The 13,883-nt window shown below is 34.8% G+C and overlaps 2 protein-coding genes and 1 non-coding gene across 3 annotated transcripts; 2 read left to right on the plus strand and 1 right to left on the minus strand.

Moving 5' to 3' along the window:
* Positions 1-2,669: 2,669 nt before the first annotated feature.
* On the plus strand, positions 2,670-5,035 carry LOC120167045 (rRNA 2'-O-methyltransferase fibrillarin 1-like). The gene is made up of 7 exons (XM_039176173.1): positions 2,670-2,685; positions 2,815-3,110; positions 3,484-3,579; positions 3,673-3,750; positions 3,839-4,015; positions 4,642-4,710; positions 4,850-5,035. The coding sequence occupies exons 1-7, from the start codon at positions 2,670-2,672 to the stop codon at positions 5,024-5,026; spliced, it is 909 nt and encodes a 302-aa protein (XP_039032104.1). The 3' UTR covers positions 5,027-5,035.
* On the plus strand, positions 4,200-4,272 carry LOC120167056. The gene has a single exon (XR_005519997.1). It is a non-coding gene; the product is annotated as a small nucleolar RNA snoR60 (small nucleolar RNA).
* A 2,023-nt stretch (positions 5,036-7,058) lies between the features above and the next one.
* Positions 7,059-13,339, minus strand: LOC120167044 (dnaJ protein ERDJ2A-like). The gene is given in 12 exon segments (XM_039176172.1): positions 7,059-8,030; positions 8,463-8,573; positions 8,973-9,059; positions 9,703-9,822; positions 9,919-10,096; positions 11,594-11,635; positions 11,637-11,809; positions 11,917-12,023; positions 12,113-12,233; positions 12,342-12,437; positions 12,549-12,747; positions 13,155-13,339. Coding segments are annotated over 11 exon segments (2,058 nt in total). The 5' UTR covers positions 12,735-12,747; positions 13,155-13,339; the 3' UTR covers positions 7,059-7,193.
* Positions 13,340-13,883: the final 544 nt, after the last annotated feature.

Raw genomic sequence — 13,883 nt, forward strand, 5'->3', positions numbered from 1 at the left:
CAATATCTTCCAAAATTCCAATTAAATTCACCACCTTATAATTTATTAAATTTAGCCCCTAAATTGGGGTGTTACATTCCATGAATGCCCAGAGCCTTGCTCCACCCACTAGCGGCGGTTTGATTTAACTGGCCATGAGATTTTTAAAGAAAAGACCCAAATCCCCCCCCCAACATATATTTGACCTCTTTTAACCACGAGATAGCTAGGTAAGTTAAGTTAACGGTCCACATCAGCTTCCTTCAACCACGTTAATAGTGGTTAACGTAGAGTGACCGATTTGTTATAAATCGATAATGTTAGTGACCAATTTGTCATTTATCGATAACGTTAATGACTAATTTGTTACTTTTAAAACTTCAGTAGGGAAAATGAAAACTTACTCAAACATTAGTGACCATTTATGTAGTTTACCCTATTATAAAACAATCTCAAAATCTCAAATCATAACCTTAATCCGCTACCGCAGCTTTTTTTTACAGTTGCCACTGCAACCGACATAGTCCCTACCATCCTCATATTCATACGTCATCGTAGTTTCCGTCGGTTGGCCGTCGGAATCGCATGGAATCGTGATTTTCATCATAGTGTTCGTGGGGTATAAACGTTGATTCGTCGTCGTTCGGCTGACATAGGTTTAAGGGTTAAAATGAAGGTTTCTAAAGTGTTGGGTTTATTTCAAAATTTATGTTTTATTTTTTAATATATATATATATATATATAATTTTAATTTTTAAATTTTAAATAAAATTTTAAAATTCTCAGGTTGTGACACGTGTTACTTAATGGAGAAATTAACACCGTTGACGGCCCAGACACCTAAATGAGTAACGTTTATGACGTTAAGCACCGAGATGAGTCAAAAAATAGTTTATGCACCTATTTATAACAATAGTATAGTTTGGACACCTATTTTAGTATTAAGCCAAAAAAAACTTCAACTTCCAAGTTTTAACCTTAAGGTGACGTTTGGTTGGATGAAATCTCTTGGAATTGGTGGGAATTGGAATCCAATTCTACCACTTTCCCATGTTTGGTTCAAGTTTTTCAAGGGAATTGGAATCTCTGATGGAATTCAATTCCATCAAATGAGGGAAAGTGAAATCCATCCAAAAATGGATGGAATTCAATTCCCTTGTTGGAGGGAATTGAAATTTGACCATAATCCCTCATCAATCCTTTGGTAACTTATTTATATATTGAATAAAAAAAATTTATTATTTCGGGTCGGGTCAGGTTTCTAATTCATATATTCGGGTCGGGTCGGGTTGGGTGAAACTTTATTTTGGTCGGGTCGGATCGGGTTTTTTTAAGTGTGATATTCAGGTCGGGTCGGGTTCGAGTTTAGGGTGAAAAAAACCGGACCGACCCGAAAATATATATAATTCAGGTCGGGTCGGATTAAGTCACTGTTTTTATTAAATAAAAATAATTTTTTATTATTTCGGGTCGGGTCGGGTTGGATTTCTAATACATATATTCGGGTCGGGTCGGATGAAACTTTATTTTGTTCGGGTCGGGTTTTTTAAGTATGATATTCGGGTCGAGTCGGGTCGGGTTTTTTTAAGTGTGATATTCGGGTCGGGTTCGGGTTTAGGGTGAAAAAAATCAGACCGACCCGAAAATATATATAATTCGGGTCGGGTCGGATTAAGTCACTGTTTTTATTAAATAAAAATAATTTTTTATTATTTCGGGTCGGATTTCTAATTCATATATTCGGGTCGGGTCGGATGAAACTTTATTTTGTTCGGGTTGGGTTGGGTTTTTTAAGTGTGATATTCGGGTCAGGTCGGGTCGGGTTCGAGTTTAGGGTGAAAAAAACCGGATCGACCCGAAAAAAATATATAATTTTACCTTATATATTTAGGAATAATTACAATAATACCCCTCTATATATAATTTTTTTCAATTAAGTCAATGTTTTTATTAAATAAAAATAATTTTTTTTATTATTTTGAGTCGTGTCGGGTCGAGTTTCTAATCCATATATTGAATAAACATAGTTTTTGGTATATTTTTTGGTAACTAATTAACATACTCCGATTAGAATGTATCGAAATATTGCTCTATCTTTTGGTAACTTATTAACATATTTTGATTGCGATGATTTTAAATTATAATGTTTATTAGCATGATTTTTATAATTTATTGAAATGGATAATCAATCAATAAAATGAAAATTTAATCTTTTTTAATTTTTTATAATATATTATTATATGTAAGTTGTAAAATAAACTAAAATAAAGCAAAAAAATAAGAAGGGCAATTATGTCATTTTACATTACTAAAATCAAATTCATCTGACATGTCTGCGAACCAAACAAAATATAGAATTGTATTTCAATTACATTTTCTGCCAACCAAACAGAATATGAAATTGGATTCCAATTCCTACAGATTTTAATTCCTTCACAGATTTCAATTCTCTCATAAACATTTCAGCGAATGAAACGCCACCTAAATAGTTTATAGTGTTCGAGTCATCTCAAGCCCATTGCTTTAAATGCAGCGGGCCTTTGTCCCCTTTCTTTTTCGCCCTTAAGCCCTACTCTTCGTTTTATATCACGCATAAACCCTAGCCTTTAGTCACTCACCCGTGTCATTTCATTTGCTTCGCCCCTTTCTTCCTTCTTGTTCACTATATTCGCTGTCAAACTCTACTAGGGATGAGACCTCCAAGAGGTATCGAATGTATTTCTTGTTCTTTTGGTTTAAACAACTGGGTTTGATAGTTTGGAGCTTATGGTTTATTTTTCCAGAAAAATGATTTTAGTGTCTGGTAACGTTATCTTGTGGTTTGATTATGTGCAGGACGTGGTGGCGGTGGTGGGTTTAGGGGAAGAGGTGATGGGGGTAGAGGGAGAGGAAGAGGTGGTGGAAGAGGCGGCGATAGGGGAGGCAGTGCCATGATGTCCCGTGGCGGTGGCCGTGGTGGAGGGAGAGGACGTGGAGGAAGAGGCGGTGGAATGAAAGGTGGGAGCAAGGTTGTAGTTGAGCCCCATAGGCATGAAGGAGTTTTTGTTGCCAAGGGTAAAGAAGATGCTCTTGTTACTAAGAATATGGTCCCTGGTGAGGCTGTCTACAATGAAAAGAGGATTTCTGTTCAGGTCATTTCATATTTCTAATCACCCACTCTTATATAAGTGCTTTAGACATCATGTGTTGTATTAGAGCTGTAAATGAGTCGAGTTCCAGTGTTGCAGAGCTCAACTCATTCAAAAAGTTTAAAGTTGAGCTTGAGAAATTTTGCGAGCTCAAAATTGTTAAAGCTCAAGAATTCGAAATAAAAAATTGGGACTTACTCGAGCTAAAAAAATCTTAACTCTAAATATTCTCAGTCTTAGTTTGATTGAAGCTCGAACTTGAGCATGAACTTAAGTACATAAAAATTTTATATCATTTTTTGAGTTGTTCCTTAGCTTTTCGACTCAGGAATGAAGTAGCTGGGTGTTTTGTTCTTCATGATTTTACTCTTAGCAGAATGAAGATGGGACCAAAGTTGAGTACAGGGTGTGGAATCCTTTCCGATCCAAGTTGGCAGCTGCGATTCTTGGTGGTGTTGATAACATATGGATTGTAAGTTTTTCATTCGTCTTTTCGTGTTTGTTCATATACTTTACATTATATGCATATCTGACCTGCAATTATTATCGTTCTTGTTTAATCAAGAAACCCGGTGCTAAGGTTCTCTACCTAGGAGCTGCGTCTGGCACAACCGTTTCTCATGTATCTGATGTTGTTGGTCCTGTAAGTGCAGTATTGAACCCAAATTTCCGAATGTTCTTTGCATGTTTGCATCTGGCAGAGTCGCTTAATGTTTGTTCTTTTTTCTCAGAATGGAGTGGTTTATGCTGTGGAATTTTCTCACAGAAGTGGTAGAGACTTGGTTAACATGGCAAAGAAGCGAACAAATGTTATACCTATTATAGAAGATGCTAGACATCCGGCTAAATATAGGATGTTAGTTGGCATGGTGGATGTGATATTTTCCGATGTCGCTCAGCCTGATCAGGTTTGCTTTTTGAGTATTTATGTTTTAGATCATTGGGAAAAAACAATGAGGATCAGATTCACTTGCTAGATTAATCAACAACCTTTCGATTTATGTGATCTGTTTATTTCATCACATCCATGCTTCTGTATGGTTTTCATATGGTTCTGGTCTTCAGCATTCTGAAAACAGGTTGATCTGTTAAACGCAAATGATGAACTCTACTCGGATTCCCCTTCAAGACTTCATGGGTGATGCAAACTCGAGTTTCTGATGCAATATTTCTTTTATAAAAGAAGGGTTCTTTGATTTTTTTTCCTACACAATTTCTGGTTTCGTCTAGTATACTGGTCACCGACTTAAGTATCTACAAGAAGTTGAACTTATGGATACTTTCCTTTTTATACCAGTACATGCTTGAAACTCACATGTAGCAGATCATCTCTTCCCCACCATTTGTGTGTATGTGCATGTATTTGTATTTATGAGTCTGGATCGTTTTCATTTTAACTTCAGTTATGCAAATGATGTGGTTTTCATTTCCTTTGTCCGAAGATGGTGCTCCAGCTTACTCGTCTTCTCCGGGTGAAGAAGAGTGAGACAGATCTTCCCGTGCTTGTATTTAATTTCTGTTACATTGTTTGCAGGCAAGGATTCTGGCTTTGAATGCATCATTTTTCCTGAAAGCTGGCGGTCATTTTGTTATTTCAATCAAGGTTGGTAAATTTTTTGTGATTCTAAACTTTAAAACATGTGAGATTTGTTAGTTTTTAGGGACCTGGAAGTTGACATTGTAAGAATTGGATCAAGCTCTGTATGCAGACTTTTAAGCTTAGGTTTTGAATATTTGTTCAGGCAAACTGCATCGACTCGACTGTTCCGGCAGAGGCTGTATTCCAGAGCGAGGTTAAGAAATTGCAGCAGGAGCAGTTCAAGCCTTTCGAACAAGTCACTCTCGAACCTTTCGAGCGAGACCATGCATGTGTTGTTGGCGGCTACCGCATGCCGAAGAAACAGAAAGCTGCAGCCTAGGCTGGCCTTATGTCTGTGTTTCATGTTTGTCCAAATTATTCAAACTTTTCTTCAGTTTTTCTGATTCTCTTTAGGTGTTCATTGGAACTCAGTATTAATGTTTTAGCTAATTTATGCGTGTGAGAGATGAGGTGTGATCACCAAGACTGAAATGGCAAATGATTGAATTAATATCCATATTACAGCTAATTTCATTGTTTACTTGTAACCAATGAATTTAAATCTTCAATCCAAGCATCTTAAGCAATTGAGGGTGAAGTTGGGGGAAATAATTAATATATTTTTTATATAAGAAAGATGTTGATTTTATGAAATTGGTTAGGGCATAGTTACGAGCGTATGCATCCTTAAAGTTCTTAAGGTAAGTGTAAGCTCTACAAGGCAATCACAATTTGCTTGTAAACACTGAATTGTATTTAATGGAGATAACTTTATTATATTTCTTTATTAATGAGTAGAATATATGTTATTTAATATATATATATATATATAGATAAAGACCATGAAGCATATTAGACCTTGGGAAGGGAATTGTAAGGAGGTACAATTATGAGATCCATGTGTTACAGTATTCTTTAATTGTTCTGGACTATTACATTATTGAGATTGGACATCAATAATACTATATGATTAGCATGTATTAAGCTTCAACGCATATGATACATGCAACCGATCTCGTAAGTAGTACGAATTAATCTATCTCAGTTGTTAAAAGAATTGTTGTTGTTTTTAGATGTCAAGGGTTCAAGTATCAAAGCTACATCAAAACATTTGAGTGTTCATTGTTAAATGATTGAAAGTATTTAAAAGAGACTTTACTTTGTAATCACCTTAGCTTAATAAAAAAAATCAATCTCGTAAGTTGTGAGTATATAATATTAAACACTCATATCTCTGGCATTCCTAGTGCTTGAACTCAAAATCTCAAGGATATCAACATTTTAATTGATTAATGATCAACATAAATTTCTTTTCTAGAGTATTTTAATTTTCGATGTTTCAATTTTTACTCATAGTAGCTTGTGTTAGATGAAAATCATTATTTAAGTAATGATCAACACATATTACTGACATGACATTTTCACATGTATTTAATTGTTGATATTATATATGTTACGTTGTCATTTTGGGTGGTATGACACATAATTCGTCATCAATGGAGGATCTATAAATATTTTTCAAGGTGAACACATATATGTTAACAAAAAAATTAAATAGGATAGGTACAAATAAAAAATTTCAGGGTGGGACGATCCGTAAAATAAGTAACTAATCGAAGAAAACTTAAATTTCAAGATGGACATCAAAAATTTCAGGGTGGGACGATCCGTAAAATAAGTAACTAATCGAAGAAAACTTAAATTTCAAGGTGGACATCAAAAATTTTAAGGTGTACACCATAAATAAAATCAATAACTAATCAAAAAAAAATTGAATATCAAGATGGGCAAACTGTATCTCCGCCACTGTGCGCCATCACTTTTGGTGAGACGATCATACCATGTCATCATTTTTAATAATATAACATGTCACGTCAACAACTAATCAAATGAAAATATCATATAGTAACATATGTTGATCTATATTCAACTAACAATTTTCACCCAACAAATGTTATTTTGGTCAAAACTTGAACGTTAAAACTAAGCTACTCAAAAAAAAGTGTGAAACGACCATTTATACAAACGTTAAATAGTAATTTTTATCATTCTACCAAGCAAATACTTTTTGAATATGACACATGGAGTGATTTTGTCGAATGACCCACAAGTTTAAACATTAGTTAAATTAGGCTTTGTCCCCAAAATTTCAAGTTTAAATAACTACGCATCCGGTGTAAACATAGTGCAAAGGGAGACATGCATCTGAAGAATTTTGCTAAGTCCATGATAGTTGTTGGCCAACACCATACCATGACTGCAAGCTTTACAGTTTTTCCAACCGCCATGACTGCAAGCTAGTCATTTTAAATGATTTGACAAGTTTATAACCCAACACATGATACTAAAAGTAAAATTGCGAGGCTGAAAAATGTTAACCCACACGTTTATAGTATCAAAAGTATGAATCTATCTTTTTCATGGTCCTTCAGTTATTCACTACTTTTTTTCTATACAGAAAAAGAGAAGTGGCTTATTCTTCTAAATGATAAATAGAATTGTTTGCTTCATTCCTCATCCGTACCTGAATCTGAACCATCAGAGTTTGAGCCTTTCTTAGGCACTGTGCCATTAGCTGCACCTCCCTTTTTTTTCGTATCCTTCTCATCATCCTCATCTTCACTGTACTCGCTCTCGTAATCTTCATCATACTCCTCTCCATTCTCCTCTTCCTCTTCTACTCCGTCCTCCACAAGAGGTCCTTCTTCCGATGCATGACCGCCACGGGTGCCGGCTCTAGTTCTTTTCAGAATTTTAACCTTCAAGTTCGTCTTTTTATCACAACCTATCCAAGAGTCGCACAAACAGTAGCAAGTCAAACTGTAATTCCCTTCCATCGGGGCCGGGAATTTGCCCATCACCAATCTGGAGCCAGCTCGCACCTTCTCTATGGCTTTTTTGACCGCTTCACTTGTCTCCTTACCACTTGCTCCGGAAACCTCCATTGTCTCCTCGATAGTTTTAGAAGCAGCAGTTATTGCAGTAGCTTCATCCATGAAGCTCACTTTTTGGGAAAACCACATATTGTTTGAGGCGGCATCCGCAAGCAAAAACCAGAAATTTTCTTCCTTGTGGAATGGGAAATAGGGGGCATGGGGAAGAGCGCCAATCAAGCCATTACCGCGCTTGAGTGTTATCCAAGCTTGAACTGTCACGATGTCGCCCTCTTGTATACCCTCTTCACCCTCAGTCTCACATGTAACTTCAACTGTTAAGGAAGGCATCATTTCCAATACCATCGCAACATCTTTTACTTCCTCGGTAGAAAATCCGGCTGCTTGAGTTAAAAGTTCAGCACGATCTTCAACAGTCATGTCTCGGAGTTCTTGAAACGTTCTCACCTTCTGCAATGGAAAACGAATAGATCTTGAGCATTAGATCAAATGGAAACAACTAAAGATAAATATGTCAAGGAATTCGAGTAGGGACGTAAGGAAAAGAAACCCTCAAACGAATCAACTATTTTCTTCAAATGAATACTCCCTGTTTAAGTCTAGTTTAAGAAACATATGAAAAACTTCATTTGAAAGCTCCTAAAATGAGCAGAATCTTCCTATACATATCCAAGATATACAAAACAACTTCCTTTGTAGTTTATACATATACAGAAAGTTCACCAAAGTGTTATTCAATAGAAGCACAGAGGAAAAAAAGCATCAAAGCAGATTGCATTAAATTTCCTACATAGACCAGAAAGCAGATCGGGCACCTTCATTGACAGAAATAAGGTGAAATGTTGAACAGTGCATGCATTCTTCCAAACATTTATCACTTACCTTGCGAGCTATCTTTCTTACGACAGCTTCACTAAAATGAGGCAGCTGCAAGAATGATGCAATGCCTTCCGATGATCCGCCTGTTGTCTTTCTTGCACTTAGTGGAACAGCCTGTTACATCAATCAAAATAAATAACATCAAGCATTAACAAGAGCGGAAAAGAGGGCAATTGCAACATGTTGCATCTGCAACTAAGACAGAGGAGGAAAGGGAGAATATAATCAATCGGAAATGAAGATAAAAACGTATTTGGATTTATGAGATAATTCACGTAAAGTAACTCTTACTCCAAGAAAATGATAAGGAATTGTGGAGGATGGAGGGAAATTTTTGTTCAAAGCAAAAAGGGTTGGGCATAACTTAGACCAGGTTCAACTATTTCAAATTTTTTTGAAACAAATAGTGTAAAGAATTTTAATAGATAATAATCAATAACTTATTTATGCAAGGCAATAACGTAGAAATGATTATACAAAAAGAATTAGCTAATTATCCCCCAAAATAAGCACCTGAATAATACATTGAGAAAGCTCAACAACACCTACTGCTGGCCTAAGCCATCCATGACCCTGAGCAGTTCGTGGGACAATTGCCATCTGCAATAAAATATAGATTAATAACAGAAGCAAGATGTGAAAGTTAGATATTATTCAGAGCAAACAAGGATAGAAGATAGCCAGATAGCAGGCTAAAGCATGAAAAGATGGTACTCATGGGCAAACCCCATGGGTAAACATGCCAATTTTTGTTGGCTACAATTTCATTCCATCATTCACTCTGAAATCTGTCATCTCATCTGACTCTTTTTTTGGAATTAATTCAAATTTAACATATGCCATAAATATCTAAAGCTCCTAGACAATGCAAGGGGCAGGTAGGACTTCTCAAATGACAGGAAATTTGCGCTCATAACCATGCATGAATATTATTCAACTTATTTAATGAAACAAAGTTACTATGAGCCATTATTAAGTTATCATACAGTTTCTTATCCTGAAGCATTAATGAGACCTCCAATTCTTATCCAAAAAAAAGGTATCCATGCATCCACCATACGGAGGGTTTTGGCAATATGGTAACTATATGAACCATAAATGTCAACTTTAACTTTTGCCTAGAGGATTAAATTTCCATGGGAAAAAGTACTACTGATAGAAGGTATAGAACAGATTTACAAGATGCAGAGGTATCCAGATCAGTCATAGATACTCAATTATGATATACAGGTACAGATATGACCTTCAGTAATTCTTCAAGGAGACGAGGTGCAAGTTCTAGCATGCGCTTAAAATCAGCAAGCAGGGCTGGAGATAAGGATGCTGATTCACGGGTTAATTGGGCTTGAATCAACAATTCAGTCTGGATACAAAATGACAAATGCAATAATAAGAAACCCCATAAACCGGGACAAAAATACTATTTTTCAATAAAGATATATATCAGTCTATAAATTACCTTCACTATAGCTGGATGTTGTTTCCAGAATTTAGCTTGCTCTTGTTTAATGTTCTTAAGGTCCAGATTCAACTCACTCCTGACGGACATGAACAGCTTCTGGAGAGGTTCATCATCAGTCCTACGAACAGGAATTTCCACATATTCGGCAGCCTTAGTGAAGACTTCCATAACTTTGCTGTGAACCAGGTAACAAAATGAATCAGATAATTTTGCAATTATGATACAAACAACTTCACAATTCTATATTTACAGCGAGGTTGAAAAATGTTATTCGATTAGACATCAAGACAGGTTAAGCACTATAGATATCAAATCTCACATAGACAACAGCATCAAGGAACTCAGCAATTTTCGTGACGACACCCGGTCATTATTATAACCCCCTCAATTTACCATTAAATCCATAAGCTCAATGTAAGTAGGGATGAGAATTCAATCAAGCCAAACTGAAAAAGTTCAAGTAGTTAAGTTTATGAGTACCATTTTATCATTTAAACCTTATTTAAATTTCTTCCGAGTCGAGTTGAATCGAAAATATTTGTTCGAGTTTCTATCCAAATTTAAATGTAATTACTTCTAATGTATGGTATTGATTGATTCCAAATTAATCACCTATCTCTAATCATATATATATATATACATATATATTTATTCAAATTATTTTTCACAAGTGTAAGGAAGATTTATAATATTATTTAATAAATCAAATATCATCTAAAATTATATAAATATGTTATAATGTTATTTTTTAAAAGAATGGATTTTAAGGATAAAGTATTGAAAGGAGTCAAAGAATTGATGGGAAGAAGAATTTGCAAATAGTTGCAGTTGAAGGATCAAATTGAATAAATGAAAAGTTGAGAGACTAAACCTAAAAACGAGAAATTTTGTGGTAAAAAGTAGGAATGGAAGTGACATAGGTATTCTAGAGTGGTAGAGAAGCATGTGGTTCAAAATTGGTCAAAAATGGACTTAAAGCAAGGGAAGAATTGAAGAAACAAAGAAATCATGCAATGTTGATGGACTAAATTACAAATTAAAAAACTTGTTGTCAAAAAGAGGAATTGAAACTATACAGGTATTCTAATGTGGTTGAGGAGCATGTGGCTTAAATTTGGTCAAAAAAAAAAGACTTAAAACAAAGAAGGAATTGAAGAAAAAGGAAATCGATGACCAAATTGCTAAAAAAATCAAATTACTAAGCTAAAGACCAAAACGATGTCGTTTTAATTTTCAGTTTTCTATTTATTCGAACTTTGAAAATTCAAACTCAACTCAAACTGAAAATCCAAACCAAAAATTTGAGTTGACTAGAATAACTCAAAATTTGAAAAACAAAATGGTTTTTTGACTTTTTCCGAGTTGAATCAAGTTTTGCTTGCCCCTAAAGACCTGGTTATACAAGTATCATGTGCAGTGCCTCATTAATACAAGTATAAAAATAAATAAAAAATGAAAGGAAGAGGACACCACTGTTTCCCAATGATGGTCTCCATCCCAAAAAAGAAGGAACTCACAAGGAAAAAAAATGCTCGAATAACATTACATGCTTTCTTTTTTTGGGTTAACATCACAGGTCATGGAGTGCATGTGCATATAATACACGTTGATGCACTATTTGAGTTGTAATTAGTGATTATGATTCATGAATATTTTAGAAAGAGACAAGTACCTTGGGGCCAAAGAAGGTTTCATGAAGTAATAGTAAGCAGATAGTTTGATGCATGACATAGTTTCCCGTATATTTTGATGACCTTGAGAGATATATGACAGCAACCACCAAAGGCAAGAGAATACAAATGCCAACAATCCAGAGTAGAAGTATGCCACCAGATGCCCCATCTATGTCTAGTAAGAACTGAGGAAGAGCAACGCCCATTTGAAAACCCTGCATCAAAAAGATATATCAGTCTAACTCTTGAGGAGGGCTAATTATAATAATGATCAGTATTAAAATGAACTGCTGCTCATTCTATCAGATAAGAAATCAATTACTTGTCTTCCATCTGGATGACCATATTTCTCAAAATTTTCACGGGATATTGGGTCTGTGAGAGCCTGATAAGCTTTGGCTATGAACTCCACAAAATATTTGTGAGCCTCTGGAAAATAATATAAATGCAATTATAAGTAAATAAACACTATCATTCAAATGAATTATTTTTCTTGCTAACCTAAAAGTCATTTCAACCTGGATCTGGATTTTTATCTGGATGATACTGAACAGAAAGCCTCCTATATGCCTTCTTTATTTCAGAATCTGAAGCTCCAGGCTCCAATCCTAGTATACTGAAAGGTTCAAACACTTGAATCTGAATAGAAAGAAACAAATTAGCACAGCTCATAGCAGAGCATCTAGAATATAGGGATAATAATATCTAAAGTGAATATAGAATTATACTCTAACCAAATGTCTTTACCTCTTGGCTAACGTTTTTAATGTAACAAACAAGGAATATCATGGCCACCCAGAGCAGCACCAGAGTCAGGTTACTACACGTTGAGAAGTTTGAGATCTGCAAGAACAAATTCCAAAGCCGAACAGTTTCAGTGCAGGTGAAATGTTAGAAACTCCTAATAAACTGAAAAGTCAAGAACAAATTTTAAGGGACCAGAAAAGGACTGACCCGCATAAATATCGATGTGCGGTACTTCCCCGAACGAGAGCATTGTGCACACTGACAATGAATGACCTTAGTATTCTTAGATGCAGCTCGGCACAACTTCATTATCGTATAGGGCACTAAAGGCAGCGCCATTATTGTTAAAATGAAAATCGGAAACAATGCACCATTCTCTTCTGAAGCAGCCATGGGGATCGTCTACCTGAAACAAATCTTATTCAGCTATTGCAGAAATTAAGTTAAATTATACACACACACACATGTTCGCAAAGATCATTATTTTTCCAATTCAATAAAGTGAGGATAGTCTCTGTACTCCCCGTTCTATTACTGAAGGAAATTTGAAAACCCTAATTATCAACTGATAAAACTGGTAGGTAAGAAAGTAAACCAAAGGAGGAAAGCTGTTAGTGCCGCCAAAGTCAAACAGAAGCAATGAACTCAAATCAATTGCCTTTAAAAAAAACATATAAATGGGAAGAAGAAAAGAGATCTGAAATTGGAACGAAAATTTAAGGAAGTTGCGACCATTAAAAGTAAAGAAAGAGAACATATAAAGTTTACAAATTCAGCATAAATTCAAAAGAAAATGGAAGGAAATAACGTCACCTGGGAAAAATAAATTTCAGATGGCGGTCTGCTTCATAAACGATTTTGTGATTGACGGCGCCAATCTGAGCCAATCTGAGAAACAAAAACAAATAACAAATAACAAAAAGGGCTGTGTTTGTGTGTCGAGGAACGCTTTGGGTTTTTGAATTTGGTTTTGGTTTTTGAGATCGGAAAATGTAGCGACAGGGTTTTGGTTTTGTTTTCCCATTTTAGCGCTTTTAACATGTATTTATTCGTTAAATTTTAATTTAATTGATATTTCGTGAGTTTAAATATATATATATATATATATATATATATATATAGATTATTTTTTAATTTAAAATAATTTGTTTCACTGATTCTAATTTATACTTGTATTAAAATTTTATTTACGTTTATTCTATATAAAAAAATTATATAATATATATACACCTACCTAAAACATGTTTCCAATATATGTTGGCATGCAAGATAGGTCTTTAACATCTTTGACATCATTCTTTTTAAGATCAAGTCTAAATATACTCCTTCTTGAGCAACATAATTAATATATATACACCTACCTAAAACATGTTTCCAAGATATGTTGCCATGCAAGATAGGTCTTTTAACACCTTTGATATCATTCTTTTTAAGATCAAGTCTAAATATACTCCTCCTTGAGCAACATTTCTTTTATTAAAATTTTCTATATTATAAGGAACTGGTTTTGAAGTTTCTCTTGTTTGTTCAGTTTTAACTTCA

The sequence above is a fragment of the Hibiscus syriacus genome, unplaced genomic scaffold (assembly GCF_006381635.1).
Source record: "Hibiscus syriacus cultivar Baekdansim isolate YM2019G1 unplaced genomic scaffold, ASM638163v2 tig00111659_pilon, whole genome shotgun sequence".
NCBI classification, from domain to species: Eukaryota; Viridiplantae; Streptophyta; class Magnoliopsida; order Malvales; family Malvaceae; genus Hibiscus; species Hibiscus syriacus.